Source organism: Nothobranchius furzeri, chromosome 7 (genome assembly GCF_043380555.1).
Source record: "Nothobranchius furzeri strain GRZ-AD chromosome 7, NfurGRZ-RIMD1, whole genome shotgun sequence".
Classification (NCBI taxonomy): domain Eukaryota; kingdom Metazoa; phylum Chordata; class Actinopteri; order Cyprinodontiformes; family Nothobranchiidae; genus Nothobranchius; species Nothobranchius furzeri.
In genome coordinates this window covers 27,525,504-27,548,293 of record NC_091747.1, presented here as the reverse complement: position 1 = coordinate 27,548,293, position 22,790 = coordinate 27,525,504, and the positions used below count along the sequence as shown (strand labels likewise).

The 22,790-nt window shown below is 49.0% G+C and overlaps 1 protein-coding gene across 3 annotated transcripts in view; it reads left to right on the top strand.

The window, feature by feature from the left end:
* Positions 1–22,790, top strand: part of ttn.1 (titin, tandem duplicate 1) — a 191,048-nt gene that overhangs the window by 65,026 nt on the left and 103,232 nt on the right. For all 3 annotated transcript variants that reach the window (XM_070552981.1, XM_070552980.1, XM_070552979.1), the window contains 31 exons: positions 42–320; positions 1,438–1,707; positions 1,786–1,925; positions 2,206–2,332; positions 2,479–2,745; positions 2,838–3,104; positions 3,244–3,507; positions 6,889–7,028; positions 7,110–7,236; positions 8,909–9,175; positions 9,266–9,532; positions 9,613–9,879; positions 12,966–13,105; positions 13,174–13,300; positions 13,378–13,520; positions 14,817–14,940; positions 15,010–15,276; positions 15,375–15,472; positions 17,062–17,230; positions 17,374–17,643; positions 17,715–17,981; positions 18,061–18,339; positions 18,417–18,825; positions 18,910–19,034; positions 19,116–19,382; positions 20,015–20,284; positions 20,361–20,660; positions 20,738–21,040; positions 21,181–21,368; positions 21,443–21,557; positions 22,499–22,786. In XM_070552981.1, coding sequence (XP_070409082.1) covers positions 42–320; positions 1,438–1,707; positions 1,786–1,925; positions 2,206–2,332; positions 2,479–2,745; positions 2,838–3,104; positions 3,244–3,507; positions 6,889–7,028; positions 7,110–7,236; positions 8,909–9,175; positions 9,266–9,532; positions 9,613–9,879; positions 12,966–13,105; positions 13,174–13,300; positions 13,378–13,520; positions 14,817–14,940; positions 15,010–15,276; positions 15,375–15,472; positions 17,062–17,230; positions 17,374–17,643; positions 17,715–17,981; positions 18,061–18,339; positions 18,417–18,825; positions 18,910–19,034; positions 19,116–19,382; positions 20,015–20,284; positions 20,361–20,660; positions 20,738–21,040; positions 21,181–21,368; positions 21,443–21,557; positions 22,499–22,786 — 6,831 coding nt within the window. The remainder of the gene's footprint in view (positions 1–41; positions 321–1,437; positions 1,708–1,785; positions 1,926–2,205; positions 2,333–2,478; positions 2,746–2,837; positions 3,105–3,243; positions 3,508–6,888; positions 7,029–7,109; positions 7,237–8,908; positions 9,176–9,265; positions 9,533–9,612; positions 9,880–12,965; positions 13,106–13,173; positions 13,301–13,377; positions 13,521–14,816; positions 14,941–15,009; positions 15,277–15,374; positions 15,473–17,061; positions 17,231–17,373; positions 17,644–17,714; positions 17,982–18,060; positions 18,340–18,416; positions 18,826–18,909; positions 19,035–19,115; positions 19,383–20,014; positions 20,285–20,360; positions 20,661–20,737; positions 21,041–21,180; positions 21,369–21,442; positions 21,558–22,498; positions 22,787–22,790) is intronic.

The following is a 22,790-nucleotide window of genomic DNA, read 5'->3' as shown; positions in this document are numbered from 1 at the left end:
GGTCCATGAGTCATTTTTGAAACTGTTTCTGTTGAACACAGAGCTGCCTGTTAAGTGGCTGAAGGAGCTGGAACCGGAGACGACATGTATGAAGGGTCAGCCCATGTACCTGACCTGTGAGCTGAACAAAGAGAGAGACGTGGTCTGGAAGCGGAACGGAGAAGTTCTGAAGAAGAAGGCAGGAAAAGTGGCCATTAACATCATCGGGATGCAACAGGCAGTGACCATTCAAAATGCCACAGAAGAGGACGCTGGTGTCTACAGCTGTGAGGTGGAAGGCCAGGAGGATGTCAGGACTGCAACCACTATCAAAGTGCTCGGTGAGATGTCTGCAGGCCGTTCTCCTGAAGACGAGGCTCAGGACAGGGTCTGCGCACGTTAGAGGTGCCAGGGCCTAAAGCGAGTAAAGCATGCATTTAAAGTCCCGTTGGCCAGGGTTAGGGTTAGGACAGTGGCTGTGTTTGGGCCTATCTTCAGTAGTCCTCAGACCATAGGTGGGGCTACACCTGGACTGGTCCAGTGTTGTTTTTGGCAGCCATCTTAGTTTTAGTCTTTTGGACAAAATGCATCTTAGTCTACAAAGATTTTGGTTTTATAAAAAATGACATAGTCATCAACAAATGCATTTAGATATCACACGTGCACTCTGACCTACTGGAGTGAGTTTCATACCAACAGCTTTTATTTTGGGCTTAAAGGAGATAGGGCACAATCTTAGCTGCCCCAGATAGTTTTTTACAGTATTCATGCAGATCCATCTGAGCATCATTCAGTAGATTTCACGTAAGAAATGTGAAATTTCTTTCGTCCCCAGAATCAACATTGGGTAGTATTCTACCTCACATTTAAATCGTTGGATTTAATCATTATTCATGGGTTAAATGTATAATGCTGATCCTCTTACGGGTAAACAGACCTTGACATCTGTTTTCAGTCCTGTTTTCTGATCCCTGGAACTAAAAAATAGGGTGTTTAGAAGGAAAGATACCAACACTTACAGAACAAAGCTTTGGTCACAGTAGCTGCCTTTGCATTACCAGAACTTCAGGGTAGATTTGCAGGAACCTCACCAAATGTCTCCAGCTGACCGGGCCGTTTTCAGGAACCTTCTGTGTACCTGCTCAGGGGTAGGTAGTCCGAACGGCCCGGTGGAGCAGCTGAGCAAAGCTTTTGGTTGACTCACGCTGATTGGTTGTAACTCAGTAGGAAACTACATCAGCAGGTGTCGTCCAAAACAACCGTCATTAAAAAAATGAGAAGAGTTGCTGGTGAAGCAGAATAGAAGAAAAGGAAAAGAAGCACCAATCACATTTAAAATCTAACTCCGGACACCGGGAAAACGGGGAAATTCCCCCACAAACATAATTAATGGGGCTTTTCTCACTGGCAGCTCCCTAAGGCCCAGAATGTAACGCTGTTGTTGTCCCCTCCCTCCAGAGGTCATCAAGGACTGGCTGGTGAAACCTCTGAGGGACCAGCATGTGAAACCAAAGGCCAAAGCCACGTTCAAGTGTGAGCTGTTCAAAGACACTCCCAACTGGAAATGGCTGAAAGGAGACAACGAGCTGACACCGTCTGACAAGGTCCAGATCAACAAGGACGGGAAGGACGTGATGCTCACCATCAATAACTGCCAACCCGATGATGTGTCAGACTACACCATAGAGGTGGAGGATCGGAGATACACGGCCAAACTCACACTGGGAGGTGGGAGGATGGAAACTCTCTGGTGAAAGGAGTCAACCTCAGGAGGTCTTGCAGTCTGACCCTTTGTGTTTGTTCTAGAGCGAGAGGCGGAGGTCCTGAAACCCCTCACCAGTGTGGAGGTGGTTGAGAAGGAGGAAGCCAACTTTGAAACTGAAATCTCTGAAGAAGATGTGATGGGCGAGTGGAAACTGAGAGGCCAGGTGTTGGCCAGAACTCCGGTGTGTTTAACTAACCACGACCTGTGTAGTACACCGGCAACCAGGGATGCAGTTAAAGTGCTTGGGGGGGCTGGACCTGGTTCACACTTGATGGGAGTGGGGGTGGGGGGTTGGAACAGATTTGGGGTGTAGAGAAGGATGTTCTGTAGTCTTGGTGGGATGAGATGGAGTCATATGTAGACCTTTGTTTACCTCCCTGATGAGAGGCTTAGATCTCTGGACCCAGATCTAGTCTCTGGAGTCTGACCCAGTGAAAACTAGCCTCTGTTTGGTCTTCCAGACCTGTGACATCAAGGCTGAGGGCGGGAAGCGATTCCTGACGCTGAAGAATGTGCAGCTGGACCAGGCTGGAGAAGTGTCCTATCAGGCTCTGAATGCAGTGACCAGCGCCATGCTCACTGTTAAAGGTAGGACTTGTTCCGTCTAAGAGCTCATGAGGATTTTGTTGGTCCATCTGTCTGGTGGCATGGAGCAATGCTGGAGAAACATGGTAAGAAACGTGTTGGCTTTGTGTTGCTTTCTGAGTAACTGTTGGACTGTCCACACCTCCCAGAAATCGAAATGGGCTTTGTGGAGGTTCTGAAGGATGTTTCTGTGCCTGAGAAGAAGCAGGCTAAGTTTGAATGCACCATCACTAAGGAAGTGACAAAGGTCATGTGGTTCAGAGGGGCGGACATCATCACGTCTAGCCCCAAATATGAACTAATCCAAGATGGAGGGAAACACATGCTGATCATTAACAGCTGTGAGTTTGATGATGAGTCTCAGTACACCATAGAGGTTCTAGGCCAGAGATCCAGCGCCCAGCTGATGGTGGAAGGTAGGTGTGACTTAGATGCTCCACACTTGGTGTTTCCCCCGTCTGTGGCTTGAAATGCTGCTGTCTGTGTGTGCTGACCCGCTTTGTTCCAGGCATGAGGCTCAGGTTCCTGCAGCCACTTCAGGACCAAACCGTTAAAGAAGGTAACGCTGTGCGCTTTGATATTGAGCTGACTCACGACAACGTGCCTGTGGTTTGGTACCGGAATGAAGTGAAGTTGCACGTGAGCAGAACCGTGCTCATACATGTGGAGGGAAAGAAACACTCTCTAGAAATGAGGACGCTGAGTCTAGATGATACCTGCCAGATTAAGGCAGAGGCCAAAGGCGTTTGCTCCACGGCCAAACTGACAGTCATAGGTAAAGGCTGAGATCCTTCTCACATAGGATTGTATTACTAAACATCCTGCTGTATCAGCTGATGGGTGGGTGTGGCTATGATGTCCACCTACAGGTGAGAAAATTTGTCACGTGACCTCTAACCCTGCTCTTGCTGCAGAGGGCGACGCCATCTTCGTGGTGAAGCTACAGGATTACACCGCCACTGAGAAAGATGAGGTGACGCTAGACTGCGAGCTGAGCAAAGATGTCCCCGTTGTTTGGTACCACAGTGAGAAAGAGATCACTGCCTCCAAGTTGGTGGTCATGAGGTCAGAGGGCACACGCAGGTCTCTGGTCCTGAAGAAGGTGGCCCAGGGCGATCAAGGCCAGTATGTATGTGACTGTGGGACGGACAAAACTTCAGCCAACATCATCATCGAAGGTAACCATGGTTAACAACTCTAGTACACTCACTACTTCCCCAGCCACTCACCAAACACCACACCTTTAGATCTTATTTTAACACGCAGGATGTCCTCCAACAACGTCTTCCATACGTTACTGTACGTATTTGAGTATGGTCTGTCCTCTGAAGTCAGACCTGGTCAACTTTATTTTTCTCTCTCTAGTTGTATCGCTGAAATTTATAACAGCAAACCTCTAAAAGGTTCTTACCAACCTAACCCACTGCGGTCAAACCACTAAAACAAAAGGATGGCAAATAAACAAGGCAACACCTAAAGTTCTGTAACCATTAATTATTTATAACAAATCCAGAAGATATTCATATTTACCTCGTATTAGAGAATAAAACAATGTTGAGACCCAGTTCTTCAGATTCCTAACCAAACCTGCTTCCACAGTACAGCGTTACACACCAGGGGCCTCGTTTATCAGCTGTACTTACAGACAGGTCTGTGTGTAGGAACTAATGTAGTCGTTGTGTGGTATTCATCATGTTGTACCTGTGTGTGGAAATGTTCCTAACACATTAGAAAACTTCAAACCATGCATAGGAACAGCATCTAGTGGTAGAATGGGGGAACCGCTACACCGAAGGTCTCAGTTGTCCACTAACCATTTTACCCATTAAATAGTTATTTATCAAACAACTGGTGCTAAAACTTTTAAAAGACACCTGTGAACCACCGGAATTGGACATTGTAGCCAGGGGTGGATTAAGGACTGAAGAAGATCCGGGGCTTAACACACACACGCGCGCACACACAAGCGCGTGCGCGCCAGGCTAGTAATGCATTGCTTTTTGCTGTAATGTGGTAATGTAATAGCCTGGCAAGCCAGACTAAATAAATGTATTATTTAGTCTGGCCATGCTCCATTGACGGCTCTCGGTTGTGGGGCGGGTTCTACCGTCTGCATTCCACTGGACAATGACTGTGACATACTCTTGTTTCACTCTGTTGCATCATCCCACCCACCAGGCATGTAGAGTGCCCTGATTGGCCCACAAAGCGGACAAAGCTCTGTGATTTGTTCACTAAGCAGATAGAGCACTATGATTGGCCCACCATTATGGACCAATCACAGCTCTTTATGTGTTTGAAACCCCTCTAGAGAGCTGTGATTGGCCAGCCAGAGTCCTGGTAGGAGCTGCGGAGGTTCCAATGGAGCGTGCCTAGACCAAACTTTGCAAAGCAAGAATTTGGTCTAGTTCACTAGGCTAGTAATGTAAGGCATAACAGGGAAAGATAATGGGTTACTCGGTACAGTTGTCAGTAACAGTAATTACAATGCTTTTTAAAACCCAGAATCAAGATGTAGGTCTCTTAAAAATTCAAACTGCGGGAAGCCTGAAAAAAGATCCAGTATCCACATATATGATGTCATTTATGGGCTCAGCTTTGTGGTTATTCTACGAGCAGAGCGGGTGCAGCGGTAATGGCTCAAATAGTCCAGCTGCGTCCTGCGCACCGCCGCTGTAACATTCACAAAATTGCTCTACCAAAACAAAAGAATTCACATGCGATCGTTCAAATCAGCCCATATTCTCTGGTACTTTCTGTACTTTTCTCACGTGCTTTGCCTCAGCTGAGTTCATAATCTGTGCCCCGGTGATTTCAACTCATTGCTGCTGGAGCGCCGCTCATATTAGGCTTCTGTTGCATTCGGTAGATCCCTTTGGCTGATTAGTTATAAAGTAGGAAATGTAGGAAACAGTTTTTATGGAAGACAGAGAAAAGATGCAGCATGCAGGAAGGTTAGAGAGAGAAAGGGCAGGAAATTATTCAAATAAAATCAAGAAAACAAAAGAAAGTGTTTGAAAAGAAAAAAAGGTTGGTAGATTTATCCCCAACACACATTTTTACCAGTGAAAAGAAATAATATAAAAGCATTTAATATTTATACATGTGATAGAATCAGATCACCCTCAAAAGCCACTCCCACATCCAGGGCCGTATCAAGCAAAATAGGCTTGGAGCCCCCACCACCTTACTCCCTGCTCAGTTAATCTAAGATGGCAGCGTGCTGAGAGTACAGTTTGTTGTTGCTTTTATTAAATAAATAACTGTTATTAAATCTGTTTTAACAGCAGTCCTAGCTCAGACACCACATCACCTTCCTCTGGATGTGTCATGAGTTCACTGAGCGTCACATTACCAAACTCATATTGAAGTTGTTTTGGTGAAAGTTACTTCAAGTAATGCACAAGTAGTGTAATGCCTTACATTTTAAATTCATTAATATTGTAATGTAATTAATTACTTTAAAATGAGGGTAACAAGTAATAAATAGTTGAAACCCAGGTACGCATCTGGGTATTCACCTGGGTATGCAGCTGAGTACGAAGCTGGGTACACACCTGGGTACGTACCTAGGTACATAGCTGGGTACTCAACTGAGTATGCAGCTGGATATGTACCTGGGTACTTATCTGGGTACGTACCTAGGTACGTAGCTGGGTACTCAACTGAGTACGCAGCTGGATACATACCTGGGCACTCATCTGGGTACGTAGCTGGGTACACACCTGGGTACGAACCTGGGTATGCAGCTGGGTAAGCACCTGGGTATGCAGCTGGGTACTCACCTGGGTATGCAGCTGGGTACTCACCTGGGTAGGTAACTTGGTACAAACCTGGGTACGCAGCTGGGTACGAACCTGGGTACGCAGCTGGGTATGAACCTGGGTACGCAGCTGGGTAGGTAGCTGGGTACGTACCTGGGTACGCAGCTGGATACTCAACTGGGTACGCAGCTGGGTTTGTAGCTGGATACACACCTGGATACGCAGCTGGGTACGAACCTCAGTATGCACCTGGGTACGCAGCTGGGTATGCACCTGGGTACGAACCTGGGTACGCAAGTGGGTACGAACCTGGTTTCGTAGCTGGATACACACCTGGGTACGTAGCTGGGTACCAACCTGGGTACCCAGCTGGGTACGCACCTGGTAACGAACCTGGGTACGTAGCTGGATACACACCTGGGTACGTAGCTAGGTACGAACCTGGGTACGCACCATCCACTGCATGTTTTATCAATCAGGTTTTTGATGAATGTTTTACATTTTGTTCATAGGCTGGATTATAGGAATATTTCTGCAAACGTCTGATGTGAGGAGTTCAGAGGGAAAATAGAAAGTATGAGATGATTTCTTTCTCATACCCAAACAAATGCTACCAGCCAGAGCCTCTTGCTGATTAATAATGAAACCATTTTATCCTGAGTCATGCTGACGTCTTTGTATTTATTTCCCTATAAATCAGAAAACTGCTGTCTAGGTTTTGGAATAAATAATACACCATTACCCTGTCGTCACCTCGTTAGCTCTTTGAGTAAATCTAAGTGTCTGACCTTCCAGCACGGGATGTGAAGGTTGTGCGTCCAATCTACGGCGTGGAGCTGTTTGATGGAGAGACTGCTCGTTTTGAGGTGGAGATCAATGAGGATGATGTGCACGGCCAGTGGAGGCTGAATGGAAATGTGCTCAGTCCTTCTTCTGTGAGTTCAGCTGTTTTTTTCAAACATTTCCTTTGTTATGTCATAATGTGACATGTGACACTCACTGTATTCATGTGACAGGATGTGGACATCATTGAGGAGGGAGGCAAACATACACTGATCCTCTACAACTGCAGGGTGTCCATGACTGGAGAGGTGGCATATGCTGCTGCCAATGCCAAGTGTTCTGCCAACCTAAAGGTCAAAGGTAAAGCTATTCGTATGAAGCAGAGTACACATGAGGAAGTAACAAAACAGTTAGCCTTGAGGTTAAAGATTATCTAGTAGAACCAGCTCAGTGGCCTAGTGGTAGGGCATCCGCCCTGGGACTGGGAGGTCGGGGTTCAAATCCCGGTCGGGTCACACCAAAGACTTTAACAATGCCTCCCTGGTTGTTACTCGGCATTAAAGAGGTTGGATCTGGGTTAAACCACCAAAAGGTCCCTGAGTGGCCACAGCTGAAGCTTGCTGCGCTCACACGGGGATGGGTGAGACAAACACCAGTGTAACTAGTGGGACTTCACCTTCAGTTAGAAGGAAGATGTCCAGTCAGAGGAAAAGGGTACGAGATGCTCCTCGAAGAGCTTATCTAGGCTGTAGGCCACACACACACACACACACACACACACACACACACACACACACACACACACACACACACACACACACACACCTGAGTAACCAAGTTGTGTGGAATAGGCCCCGTGAATGTTATTGCTTAGACGGGGGTAATAGCACACACACACACGCAACGCTGGAGGGCAAAAGGTTACAAGTCATTACAGGAAGCGCAGACGAGCTATTCTGTCATGGGTCTTTGGCTCTGTCTCTCTTCATAGCCCTTTTCAGACAGACATTCTGGAACATTTGCGGACAATTCAATCCGGTTTTTAACCGGAACTGTGTTTTCAGACACACCACTTTTGTACTGGAACTTTTCCTTTCGGCTGCGTTCACACAGCAGGGAAAAGTTCCAGATGTCTGACGGCGGCGGGGTGGGGTGGGGTGGGGGGGAATCGGACTTATGTTAAGAAGAAGAAGAAGAAAATATCATTTCTATAGCGCCTCTCAAGATAAAAATCACGAGGCTCTTAAGCATAATTCTGCGCACACGAAGATGCATAAGAGACCTGGATGATGAAGCTCAATGGTTAAAGGAATCACTGAAGCGGTGTGAAGCGCTCCGTCGCGCGTCTAGGCGGTACCGTAGGAGGCGAGCTGCCATGGTTCGCCGCATTCTACAGCAGCGGGCTATATAGGTGCGCACAGCGTCCCCCGGTTCCCTCCTCCTCCCCCTCCCTCTTGTCCGGAACTTTACCTCACCAGTCTGAAGCAGCCACCCTGTCCGTAACAAGTCCGGACCTGTTACTAGGGGCTTCGTCCGGATAAATTCCGGAACACGTTATCCGGATGTTTGTATTCAGACAGAAAGGTCTTACGGACAGATTCCGGAACATTTCCGTTTTTCATGGCCTGTCTGAAGGGGGCTATGTGGCTGTTAACCGCCTTCAGTGTTTGCCAAGGCGTGATCTTTTGCATGCTAAACAATGGAAAGCATCACAAGAGGACAATGGAGGCAATGAGACACCTGCCTACAGAACAGTCCGAGATCCATTTAGAGCAGGGCTTTTCAATTCTATTCCTGGAGGGCCGGCATCCAGCATGTCTTAGTGGTTTCTCTGCTCCAACACACCTGATTCAGTGTTGAATCACCTGTGCAGCAGCTCATCAGGCTCTGCAGAAGCCTGTTAATCACCTACTGATTGAAATCAGGTGAGTTGAAGCAGTTAAAAGTAAAACCTGCTGGAGACTGGCCCTCCAGGAATAGCCCTGGTTTAGTCTCTATCCCTGACCATGTGTTTTACTACTTCTTTTTGCAGAACTTCCTCTGAGCTTCCTGACACCACTCAGTGACGTTCAGGTCTATGAGAAGGATGAGGCCCGATTTGAGCTGGAGGTGTCCAGAACCCCCAAAGGTTTCCGCTGGCTGAAAGGCTCGCAGGAGCTGACGAGTGACGACAAGTACGAGATGATCCAAGAGGGAAAAATGTACGCTCTGGTGATCCAGGCAGCTGCTTATGAAGATGAGGCCAAGTACATGTTTGAGGCCGAGGACAAGAGGACAATGGGCAAACTTGTTATTCAAGGTGTTTTATTTAAGAACATGTTTGGTTTGATTTCAAACTCGGTAGGTTTACTGCAAAAGCTCTGTGGTTAACTTGTTGTTCCCATACCAGGTATTCGTCTGGAGTTCATCAAGCCCATTAAAGACGTGACGGTGAAGGAGCGTGAAACTGCTGAGTTCAGCGTGGAACTGTCTCACGACAACATCTCAGTGGTATGGTACAAGAATGACGTCCGTCTGCATCCTAGTAAGGTGGTGCACATGTCGGATCAAGGAAAGGTCCACACACTGGCCTTTAAAGAGGTCACCATTGATGACACATCCATGATCAAAGTGGAGGCCATGGACAAGAACCTAACAGCCATGCTTACCGTCATAGGTCAGTGTCCCTTTGAGCTCCCGTTAGATACCCAGAAATTTGAAAATGTTCTGACTCAAACCAGGTTTCTACTTCTACAGAAGGTGATCTGTACTTCACTAGCAAGCTGCAGAACTACACCGCTGTGGAGAAAGATGAAGTGAAGCTGGTCTGTGAGTTGAGCAAAGCTGTTGCCGATGTCAAATGGTTTAAGGATGGGAATGAGATCACTCCATCCAAGAACATCACCATCAGCTCTGATGGGAAGAAGAGAATCCTGACAGTCCGTAAGGCAGAGAAGGCCAACATCGGAGCGTACACCTGTGACTGTGGCTCAGACAAGACCACGGCTGACTTGAACATTGAAGGTAGGGCTGTCTGATACTCTAGGCCTAGTTGGGTCAAGCTGGATCCAGCTGGGACTAATTAAGCTTATGTGGGACTGGGTAGGTCTTGCTTGGTCTGACATGTTCTATCTGGTATAGTAAGGGTTACGTGGGTCTAACCAGGACTAGCTGGGTCTGTCGGGTCTAACTAGTTCTTGCTGGGTCTGTCGGGTCTAACTGGGACTAGCTGGGTTTGTCGGGTCTAAATGGGACTAGCTGGGTCTGTTGGGTCTAACTGGGACTAGCTAGGTCCATCGGGTCTAACTAGTTCTTGCTGGGTCTGTCGGGTCTAACTGGGACTAGCTAGGTCCATCGGGTCTAACTAGTTCTTGCTGGGTCTGTCGGGTCTAACTGGGACTAGCTGGGTCAGTCGGGTCTAACTAGTTCTTGCTGGGTCTGTCGGGTCTACCTGGGACTAGCTGGGTATGTCGGGTCTAACTGGGACTAGCTGGGTCTGTCGGGTCTAACTGGGACTAGCTGGGTCCATCGGGTCTAACTAGTTCTTGCTGGGTCTGTCGGGTCTAACTGGGACTAGCTAGGTCCATCGGGTCTAACTAGTTCTTGCTGGGTCTGTCGGGTCTAACTGGGACTAGCTGGGTCAGTCGGGTCTAACTAGTTCTTGCTGGGTCTGTCGGGTCTACCTGGGACTAGCTGGGTATGTCGGGTCTAACTAGTTCTTGCTGGGTCTGTCGGGGCTAACTGGGACAAGCTGGGTCTGTCGGGTCTAACTGGGACTAGCTGGGTCCGTCGGGTCTAACTGGGACTAGTTGGGTCCGTCGGGTCTAACTCGGACTAGCTGGGTCTGTCGGGTCTAACTGGGACTAGCTGGGTCTGTCGGGTCTAACTGGGACTAGATGGGTCCGTCAGGTCTAACAGGGACTAGCTGGGTTTGTTGGGTCTAACTGGGACTAGCTGGGTCCGTCGGGTCTAACTAGTTCTTGCTGGGTCTGTCGGGTCTAACTGGGACTAGCTGGGTCTGTCGGGTCTAACTGGGACTAGCTGGGTCTGTCGGGTCTAACTAGTTCTTGCTGGGTCGGTCGGGTCTAACTGGGGCTAGCTGGGTCTGTCGGGTCTAACTGGGACTAGCTGGGTCTGTCGGGTCTAACAGGGACTAGCTGGGTTTGTCGGGTCTAACTGGGACTAGCTGGGTCCGTCGGGTCTAACTAGTTTTTGCTGGGTCTGTCGGGTCTAACTGGGACTAGCTGGGTCTTTCGGGTCTAACTGGGACTAGCTGGGTCTGTCGGGTCTAACTGGGACTAGCTGGGTCCGTTGGGTCTAACTGGGACTAGTTGGGTCCGTCGGGTCTAACAGGGACTAGCTGGGTCCGTTGGGTCTAACTGGGACTAGCTGGGTCCGTCGGGTCTAACAGGGACTAGCTGGGTCCGTTGGGTCTAACTGGGACTAGCTAGGTCCATCGGGTCTAACTAGTTCTTGCTGGGTCTGTCGGGTCTAACTGGGACTAGCTAGGTCCATCGGGTCTAACTAGTTCTTGCTGGGTCTGTCGGGTCTAACTGGGACTAGCTGGGTCAGTCGGGTCTAACTAGTTCTTGCTGGGTCTGTCGGGTCTACCTGGGACTAGCTGGGTATGTCGGGTCTAACTGGGACTAGCTGGGTCTGTCGGGTCTAACTGGGACTAGCTGGGTCCATCGGGTCTAACTAGTTCTTGCTGGGTCTGTCGGGTCTAACTGGGACTAGCTAGGTCCATCGGGTCTAACTAGTTCTTGCTGGGTCTGTCGGGTCTAACTGGGACTAGCTGGGTCAGTCGGGTCTAACTAGTTCTTGCTGGGTCTGTCGGGTCTACCTGGGACTAGCTGGGTATGCCGGGTCTAACTAGTTCTTGCTGGGTCTGTCGGGGCTAACTGGGACAAGCTGGGTCTGTCGGGTCTAACTGGGACTAGCTGGGTCCGTCGGGTCTAACTGGGACTAGTTGGGTCCGTCGGGTCTAACTCGGACTAGCTGGGTCTGTCGGGTCTAACTGGGACTAGCTGGGTCTGTCGGGTCTAACTGGGACTGGATGGGTCCGTCAGGTCTAACAGGGACTAGCTGGGTTTGTTGGGTCTAACTGGGACTAGCTGGGTCCGTCGGGTCTAACTAGTTCTTGCTGGGTCTGTCGGGTCTAACTGGGACTAGCTGGGTCTGTCGGGTCTAACTGGGACTAGCTGGGTCTGTCGGGTCTAACTAGTTCTTGCTGGGTCTGTCGGGTCTAACTGGGGCTAGCTGGGTCTGTCGGGTCTAACTGGGACTAGCTGGGTCTGTCGGGTCTAACAGGGACTAGCTGGGTTTGTCGGGTCTAACTGGGACTAGCTGGGTCCGTCGGGTCTAACTAGTTCTTGCTGGGTCTGTCGGGTCTAACTGGGACTAGCTGGGTCTTTCGGGTCTAACTGGGACTAGCTGGGTCTGTCGGGTCTAACTGGGACTAGCTGGGTCCGTTGGGTCTAACTGGGACTAGTTGGGTCCGTCGGGTCTAACAGGGACTAGCTGGGTCCGTTGGGTCTAACTGGGACTAGCTGGGTCCGTCAGGTCTAACAGGGACTAGCTGGGTTTGTCGGGTCTAACTGGGACTAGCTGGGTTTGTCGGGTCTAACTGGGACTAGCTGGGTCCGTCGGGTCTAACTGGGACTAGCTGGGTGTGTCGGGTCTAACTGGGACTAGCTGGGTGTGTCGGGTCTAACTGGGACTAGCTGGGTCCGTCGGGTCTAACTGGGACTAGCTGGGTTTGTCGGATCTAACTGGGACTAGCTGGGTCCATCGGGTCTAACTAGTTCTTGCTGGGTCTGTCGGGTCTAACTAGTTCTTGCTGGGTCTGCCAGGTCTAACTGGGACTAGCTGGGTCTGCCGGGTCTAACTGGGACTAGCTGGGTCTGTCGGGTCTAACTAGTTCTTGCTGGGTCTGTCGGGTCTAACTAGTTCTTGCTGGGTCTGCCGGGTCTAACTGGGACTAGCTGGGTCTGTCGGGTTTAACTGGGACTAGCTGGGTCTGTCGGGTCTAACTGGGACTAGCTGGGTGAGGACCAGTTTAAGATGGACAGAAGAGACAAGAGTTGTGAATGTTCCTGGTCTTTCTGCAGAGCGGGACATCAAAGTGGCCCGTCCCCTGTACAGTGTGGAGGTGACGGAGACAGAGACGGCTAAGTTTGAGACTGAGATCTCAGAGGAGGACGTTCATGGAAACTGGAAGCTCAAGGGAGAAGCTCTGCACCAGTCAGCTGTGAGTTCCTCTCTCCTCTTTGCTGTCTCTTCCCGTCTCTGGAGACCTAACTGTTCTTCTCTCTGCAGGACATAGAGATTAAAGAAGAGGGGACCAAACACATGCTGATTCTCTACAACGTCCGGATGGACATGGCTGGACCTGTGGACTTCTCAGCTGCTAATGCCAAGTCCAGCGCTCAGCTCAGGGTCAAAGGTCAGACCTGTTCCCACTCTTAGGGTTTTTCTCAGACCTTATTTGTGCTTGAGACTGAAGTTCCTCCTGTCCTGCAGCCCGCTCCATCATACTGACACGTCCTCTGAAGGACGTGACCGTGACAGCTGGAGAAACAGCCACCTTCGAGTGTGAGCTGTCCTACGACGGCATCGAGGTAGAGTGGCTGCTGGGCGGAGAGCGGATGGAGGCCAGCGATCGGGTAAGTCCTGGAGTCTCAGGAAACGTCTTTTACTAAGGTTGTGTCCCTGAGGCGATCTCCTGGTTGGACCTTGTCTCAGGGACTGGTCCATGTCCTCCACTGAGTTGAATTGTTTATCGCAGTAGCTCAGGAGGTGGAGCGAGCTGGTGTAGTGTGGGATCAACCCCAGCTCCCTCCAGGGTGCTCTGCTGTTGTGTCCTTGAGCAAGACACCTGACCCACTTTGCCTTTGTTGTGGGTGGTCAGCAGGGCTGATGGTGCAAATGGCAGCATGCCTCTGTCAGCAGTGGTGGCTACACGGTAACTGAGCATCACCAGCCCTTAGTGCCCTGTATAGCTCTAATCCATCATCATTATTATTGAGTCCTCCTCCTGTCCCAGCCGTGGAGCCCGGGGTGCTGCACATAAGGAAAGGACACATAAAACACATCACATACAAGCCTAAACAGGGGAGTACGAAGCAGTGAGACCACAGAGCAATAGGAGCAAGGGAAGGCATAATGATGAAGCACTACTGATGTAAATACCACTTATTTTTGTCAGCGTGAATTTATACCTACAAATAAAACGTCTGTTTCAGTCAAGCTCCGCCCACGCCCGCTCTGACAAAACGCGCCTACGTCCGCGTCTTAGGCGAGTCGCCTGCTGCTGTACTGGCCTTGGGCTGGTCCAGTGCTGATGCTGGTGTCGGCAGTCGTTAATTCATATTTTAGTTTTGTTGAATACTTTCTGTAAATAGTTTGCATCTCTAAAGATGTTTGAGTTTGGTCGTTTCCAAGATGCCTGCAGCCAGGAGAAAGTGGGCATTAGTGACCTGCTTCCAGGGGAGGTGGGTTCCAGGTCAGAGACCTGCTTCATGGGGAGGAGAAAGGCCTGATGATTCACTTGGGACTTTGTCCCGTCTGCAGGCTGGAAAATGCCTGCATGCTGCCAATAAGGGGTTTGGGAATTTCTCATGAGGAAATAACAATCTTATCTGGTAAAAAGCTGAATTCTTTAGGGTGGGACCTTTAATGGAACGATGCAGCTGGCTTTGGCGGGAGGGCGGGACCAGTTTGTCCTCTGACAATGTTCCTCTAGAGTTAAAAACAACGTGTTCTTCTGTTCATCTGCCTTAAACATCCGGGCTCACCCAGCAAAGAAAACGTTTTAAAACGGCTGATTGTGATCATTTTAGTTTAGATTAAAATAACGTTACACATTTTAGAGCTGATTCAGTTATTTATCATAATTTCATCTTAAGATAAAGCAGCAGGTAGGATCCAGCCCTGCTGACAGCTCACCTTTGTCTCTGCAGGTGAAGACCCGTGTTGCAGGCAGGGTCCACACTCTCACCGTCAGAGACGTGAAGTTGGTGGAGGCCGGTGAGGTCAAGCTGTGTGCTAAAGACTTCCAAACTCAGGCTCAGCTCATTGTCAGAGGTAAACAAACCTGAGCCCAGGGCAGTAGTTGTGTTCAAGCATCACCTGACGGTGTGTGTTGGTGTTCAGAACCGCCGGTGGAGTTCACAAAGCTTCTGGAGGACCAGACGGTGGAGGAAGAGGCCATTGCCACCCTGGAGTGTGAAGTTTCCAGAGAGAATGCAGAGGTTCGCTGGTTCAGAGAAGGACAGGAGATCAGAAAAACCAAGAAGTATGACACAGTTGCTGATGGGCGCAAGAGGGCGCTGCTCATCCATGACTGCTCTCCAGAAGATGCCAAGATGTACACATGTGACGCCAAGGAGTTCAAGACTTCCTGCTTCTTGGAGGTCACACGTAAGTCCAGTCAGAACCTTCACCACTCACGGCGTGCCCTTCCCGCTGAGACCAAAGAAGTCTTTGATCTTCAACAAAGACAAACTTTGTGTCTGCAGCTCCATATGTGGAATTTGGCAAGCCTCTGCAGGACGTGGAGGTCCGAGAGAAGGAATCAGCCAGGTTCGAATGTGAAGTGTCTCGTGAATCCGCCAAGGTGAGCCCAGAACCACCTGAACATACCCAAATTACAGCAGATTAGAGCTAGACCAGTCAGATTAATAGTAATAATACATACAGTGTCCGATCATTACTGCATGTTTTTAACATCACCAGCATCTAGGGTCCACAGCATCACATGTGGTGTGCCCCAGGGTTCAGTTTTAGGCCCAGTACTTTTAACCTCTATATGCTCCCTCTTGGCGGGATCATCAAGAGACATGGAGTGAATTTCCACAGTTATGCTGATGATACACAGCTGCACATCTCTGTGTCTCCTGATGACACACAGCCAATGGATGCACTTTTTAACTGCATTTTAGACATTAAATCCTGGATGGCAGAGAACTTTCTCCAGCTCACCCAGGGCAAAACTGAAGTTTTAGTCATCGTTCCTGAGGCCCAGAGAGAGAAACTTTTACCACAACTACCATCTCTGTCTTTTAATCCTTCTGAACAAGTGAAGAACCTGGGTGTGATTTTTGAATCTGATCTGACTTTTATGCCCCACATTAAAAACATCACAAAAATAGGTTTTCATCATCTAAAGAACATCGTCAGAGTCTGCCCCATTCTCTCTCAGGCCAATACGGAGACGCTGATGCATGCTTCTATCACCAGTAGGATAGACTACTGCAACGCCCTGCTTTCTGGTCTTCCCAAAAACAGGATTTCAGGTCTACAACTTTTACAAACTCAGCAGCACGTGTCCTGATGAAGACCAGGAGGCGGGAGCACATTGCTCCAGTTTAAGAATCACTGCATTGGCTCCCTGTATGTTTCAGGATCCATTTTAAAATACTTTTAATGGTTTTTAAGTGTCTTAATGGTCTTCTCTCTCAGAACTGCTTTTACCATACCAACTCGCGCGGTCTCTGCGCTCCTCTGGCAGCCGTCTCCTTTTTATTCCTAAAGTCAGGACACACACCCGAGGTGAGGCGTCTCTTCATTATTACAGTCCTCGCCTCTGTAACCGGCTGCTGGAGGACCTCAGGGCCTTGAGCCGGCCAATCAGTGAGCAGTGGGTGTGGTGGGCCAGATTAACCTGAAGCTGTCCAACTTGGGAAGAGGGCTGAAAGAAGGACCAGTTGAGCACAGAGAAAAACCAGGCCACCCAGAAGTGAACACCCTATATCATACCTGGGCGGGGGGTGGGCTGGCTATGGACTCACCCATCTGGACTCATGACAGGGAAGACTGTTTTCTTTTTAACATCCGGGAAATGCCTCGGTTAGTAGAAGGTAACTGTTAGCATTAAAAACGTCACCACACAGCAGAACTCCTCCAGGCTTGTGTTATTTGTGGCGATAAAACATTAACGTTGCTGAGCAAACAGAGGCAGTGGTAGAGTTGTGTTGCTGTTAGCCAATCAGAGGAGAGATGTCCACATATCAGGAAGTAAGACTCCCAAACCTGCCATCTGAAGCTCAGCTGTGCGGTGGGTCGCTTCAGCTCCTGGTTATGATGCATCAGTATCCCTCCGAGAACAACTTTCAAGGCATTTATTCCTGCAGACTATCGCTGATGTACTGATTAAATAAGACACCCACACCTTTAAATGCGGTTCCTCTCTGATGTTGTTTGAAGGTTCGTTGGTTCAAAGATGGGAGCGAAATCAGGAAAGGGAAAAAGTACGAGATCATTGCTAAAGGGGTGCAGAGGATTCTGATCGTCCACAAGTCGATGTTTGATGATGAAGCCGAGTACGAATGTGATGCCAGAACCTCCAAGACGTCCGGGATGCTGACGGTCATTGGTGAGGATGTTACTGACTCGTTTAGTGTCACATCTTCTGTTACTGGACATAGTCCTGCAGCCCCTTAGATCAGTATCATGTTCTGTTTACCGTGTCTTCCTGGTCACTAACTGTTAGCCATAATGCTGCTGCTTTGTTCTCAGAGGAAGCTGCTACCTTCACCAAGAACCTGTCCAATGTGGAGGGAACAGAAACGGACAGTGTGAAGATGGTCTGTGAAGTCTCAAAGATCAACGCAGAGGTCATCTGGTACCGGGGAGAAGAGGAGCTGCCAGAGGGCGGTCGCTATGAACAGATCTCAGATGGACGTAAGAGGATCCTGATCATCCAGGACCTGAGGATGGAGGATGCTGCAGAGTACACGTGCAGGCTGAGCCCCACAGTCCAGACATCTGCAGCTCTGAAACTTAATGGTAACGAGATCAGGAGGAGCTTGCTGACTTCAGATGGACCTCAGACTAACCCTTCTTCCTCTTCCTTTCAGAACTAGCTGCTGAGTTCATCTCACGTCCCCAAAGCCAGGAGGTGGTGGAGGGGGACAAGGCTGAGTTTACTTGCTCTGTCTCCAAAGACACCTATGAGGTGAAATGGTTCAGAGGTGAGCAGGAGATCCAGGATGGAGACAAATACACCATCATCAGTGAAGGAAAGAGAAGAGCTCTTATTGTAAAACGATGTGAGCTGAAGGACGAGGGCGGCTACGTCGCCCACATCGGCAACGTCAAGGCCTCCGCTGACCTCTTTGTGCTAGGTGAGATACTTCACTTCTTCTCAGAGGCTAGTTCTGCAGACGTCTGCACTGCTGCTGATGGGTTTGTGTTTCACTGCAGAGAAACTGAGGATCATCACCCCGATTAAAGACACAGAAGTGAAGGAGGGAAGTGAGATTGTGTTCAACTGTGAGACCAACACAGAGGGAGGCAAGGCCAAGTGGCTGAAGAACGAGGAGACCATCTTTGACAGCAGCAAGTACATGATGGCTCAGAGAGACAATGTCTTCTCTCTGAGGATCAGAGATGCTCAGAAGGTAGATGAGGCCACCTACACCATCTCTTTAACCAATCACAGAGGAGAAAGTGCCAAATGCAGTGCCAGCGCTAGAGTTGCAGGTAGGTAAAGTTCCTGTGGTGCGTCCTGCCTCCTGGTTTATGGAGGACCGAGTCTGTAACCCTCATGTGATTCACAGAGGAGAGGCTGAAATTCCTGGAACCCATTGAGGACATTGAGACTCAGGAGAAGAAAACCATCAGCTTTGTCTGTAAGGTGAACCGGCCGGAGGTGACCATCCGCTGGATGAAGGCCGGCCAGGAAATAACGCTCAGCAAACGCGTTGTTTACCGAGCCGATGGCCTCAAACACACGCTGACTATCAAGGACTGTGTCATGGAAGATGAGGGTGAGTACACGGCTGTGCTCGGAGATGACAAGTGTGCTGCTGAGCTGATCATCAGCGAGGCACCGACCGACTTCACGGCACAGCTCAAAGACCAAACCATCACCGAGTTTGAGGACGCTGAGTTCAGCTGTAAACTGAGCAAGGAGAAGGCTGCTGTCAAGTGGTACAGGAACGGGCGTGAGATCAGAGAAGGTCCCAGGTAGGATGTTTCCCTAACCCTAACCCAACCTCTGCTGAAGCCTGACCGCTCCAGCGTGTGAAACACCTTGTGCTGTTCCTGCAGATATCATATGGAGAGAGACGGCAGGACATGCAGACTGACCATCAAGGTGTGCAGACCTGATGATGAATGTGAATATGCCTGTGGCGTAGACGAGAGGAGGACCAGAGCCAGGCTTTTCGTTGAAGGTCAGCTCAGCTCAGACCTTCGAGGGAAACTGTCCAGCCGTTCTGTACAAGTCATTCTCACTGTGTCTTTGTGTCCTGCAGAGACGCCGGTGGAGATCATCCGACCCCCTCAGGACGTCTTTGAACCTCCAGGCTCCGACGTCATGTTCGAGGTGGAGCTCAACAAGGACCGGGTGGAGGTGAAGTGGATGAGGAACAACATGATCATCGTCCAGGGAGACAAGTACCAGATGATCAGTGAGGGGAAGCTTCACCGGCTGCAGGTGTGTGAGATCAGGCCCAGAGACCAGGGGGAGTACCGGATTGTGGCCAAAGACAAGGATGCCCGGGCCAAGCTGGAGCTGGCAGGTGGGTCTACTTTAGTTGTTATTCACCTTATTTAAGCAGGTAGTCGCGTCAAAGCTAAACAAAATGTTAAAGTCATAAATAACAGGCAGATACCTTTTAAAGTCTTTCTTCAGCAAAGCAGCTGATCAGCTGTTCTCTGTGTGAACAATAGGAGGAGAAATAGTGCGAGGTTGGCCTTGCAGAGGCGCCTGGTGGTGGTAGTTGGGGTGGGGGTGGGGGGGTGGGAGGGTCAGTTCTAGGTCCTCATGTATAATCATGTTTTTGAACTAATAACCGGAAAAGGAACTAAATGATCTGAAATAAAAGTCCGAAGCAGACATACTGGATGTTTATTTGAACACCAGCAGGCTGTGGGCTGATTTAGGGTTTACTGGTAGAGTCGCTTTGGGTGCTTTCTCGTTAGAAAACCACATTTTCTTAGCAGCATTCAGTACTAGCTTAACAGAAGAGGGAACTGCTGGACAGCAGAAGCTTTCTACTGAGGTTCAGTGGCCAGGAGCACCCCTTATCAGACACATATATGATGTGGAAACGTCCTTACACACACCTTTACATCTCTGTAAAGAAACAGAGACATGAAGGCTGATGAAGTACGGTTGGATGAATAAAGTGAAGAACATGTCCCTCTGCAGCTGTTCCAAAGATCAAAACCACTGACCAGAACCTGGTGACCGATGCTGGAAAACCTTTCGTGATGATCGTGCCCTACGATGCCTACCCTCGGGCTGACGCTGAGTGGTTCTACAGAGACCAGAGTCTTCCTGTGCAGAACATTGACACCTCGGTGGACAAGACCGAGTATCGTTTGAAGAGCCCCATCAAAGAAGACCAGGGTCGGTACAGAGTAGTGATCAAAAACAAGCACGGGGAAGGAGAAGCTTTCATCAATCTAGATGTGATCGGTCAGTCTGAAGGTCACAGGTGAGCACATCTCTGATGGATGAGGAGAGAGTCTCAGTGTCTTGGTTTTGGTTTCAGATGTGCCCGGACCCATCAAGAACCTGAGAGTAGTTGACACCTCTGATGGTGAGGTGAGCTTGGCCTGGGAAGAGCCCGAGAGCGATGGCGGCAGCAAAATTGTTGCTTACATTGTGGAGCGGCGTGATGTGAAGCGTAAGACCTGGACCCTGGCCACAGATCGGGCTGATATTCCAGAGTACTGTGTCAGTGGCCTTCAGAAGGACTCCCTGTACCTGTTCAGAGTCTGTGCTCGAAACAGGGTTGGCAACGGACCTGCAGTTGCCACGGACGACGCCGTTCAGGCCAAGAACAAGTTTGGTGAGCGGACACTTACCGACTGTTTTTAGAAACTAGCTCAGACTTTAACTCTGATGATGCTTGTTGTCTGCATTCAGATGTTCCAGATGCTCCAGAAAATGTTGCAGTAAGTGTGGTGAACAGGTTTGGAGTCACGATCTCCTGGGAGCCTCCCAACTTTGATGGTGGTTCAGATATAACGGCCTATGTGATCGAGCTTCGCGACAGGACTTCTGTGAAGTGGGAGGCGGCGCTGGTGTGCAGGGCCAGCGAGCGCTCGGCCACCCTCAACGACGTGGTGGAGCACAAGGAGTACATCTTCAGAGTCCGGGCTGAGAACAAGGCTGGCATTGGCAGGCCCAGTGCCGCCACCAATCCTGTGAAGATCATGGATCCCATCGGTGAGTAACGGGTGCCAACAGGGAGGGAGTTCAACTCAGGGATTCAGGAACCCAACGATCCATTTGTAGCCCATGTGGGCATGCTCAGAAAGAGGGGGATCTTCTTCCACTTCCTGTAAAACGTCTGATTGTTGCTGCAGAGAGGCCCAGCCCACCTCTGAACCTCAACTACAGTGACCAGATCAACACGGCTGTCACGCTGACCTGGGAGACACCGGCCAGCAATGGAGGCAGCATGATAACCGGCTACATCATTCAGAAATGTGATGAGGGTTCTGACAAGTGGCTGCGCTGCAACGCCAGGCTGTGTCCAGACCTGTTCTACCGGGTACTCCGCCATCACATCAGGTCCCTTCTCTCACGAGTCTTCTGCTCTGACACTACAGTGTTTCTCTTCTCTAGGTGTCTGGGCTGAAGCAGGGTCAGAAGTACCTGTACAGAGTTAGTGCTGAAAACGCAGCTGGTGTTTCAGATCCAGCCGAGCAGCTTGGACCTCTGCTGGCTGATGACCCGCATGGTAAGTGCCTCCCAGAGGAACTGTGCTAAGCTCCTTCTACAGGATGAAGTCGTAAAAGTTTCTTACCCTAAGTAAATATATTTAAATAAATTCTAATAATTTGGCCCATTGGAGGACAAATGCAATAGTTTGGGGAACACAAATTAACCATTAATTAGCTGCCAAATAATATGCATATTAGTGGACTACTAAGTCTGAATTAGTCATTATTAAGCACTAATAAACAGCGTATTAATAATGTCATAATTCTAACATTAACAGGCCTAAATTAAGAGTTTTATCAAAATAAGCCGTTCATAATGGTTTGTTAACTGAAAGTAAATGGTTTGTTGCTGATTAACGCACACACTAATTAGCTCAAATCAATATGTGGCTTTTCATTCAAGGGGAACACATTCTTGCCTTTACGTGGTTAATTAATACTAAACTACTAGTAATTAGGCATGAACAAAATCTGACTTTAGAATGGAGAACATATTATTGCTTATAAGTGGTTAATTGATTGCTGTTTAGGCTCTATTGACATGTAGAGTTTGGTGTTTATTTTACATAATACCAGAAAATAATATTTTTGGTTATTAATGCAGAATAACTATCCCCCCTGAATTACTTCTTTAAAGCCACATATTGATTTGAGATAACTAGTGTGTGCGTTAATCAGCACCAAAACATTTACTTTCAGTTAACAAACCATTATGAATGACTTATTTTGATAAAACTCTTCATTTATGGCCTGTTAATATTAGAATTACATCATTGGTAATAAGCACCTAATAATATCTTAATAATGGCTAAAGCAGACTTAGTAGTCCACTAAGCATATTAATTGGCAGCTAATTAATGGTTAATTTGTGTTCCCTAAACTAAAGTGTTACTGATTTCCTACCTTTATAAACAGTTTAGTCAGTGACCATGATGAGGAAACGTTGTTCTCCCTGCAGTCGGTCCGACCTTTGACCTGAGCGGCTTCAGGAAGGGCCTGGAGGTGATCGCTCCTCAGCCTCTCACCATCAGAGTCCCCATCACCGGATACCCAACTCCTGCTGCCAGGTGGACTTTTGGAGAGAAGGAGCTGAGTGATGCAGAGGAGCGTGTCTCCGTGGCGACCAAGTCGACATATGCAGAGCTGACCATCTCACCGAGCGTTCGTCCAGACAAAGGCACCTATGGCCTGCAGCTGGAGAATGACGTCGCCTCCGTCTCTGGAGAGATTGAGGTCAACGTCATTGGTGA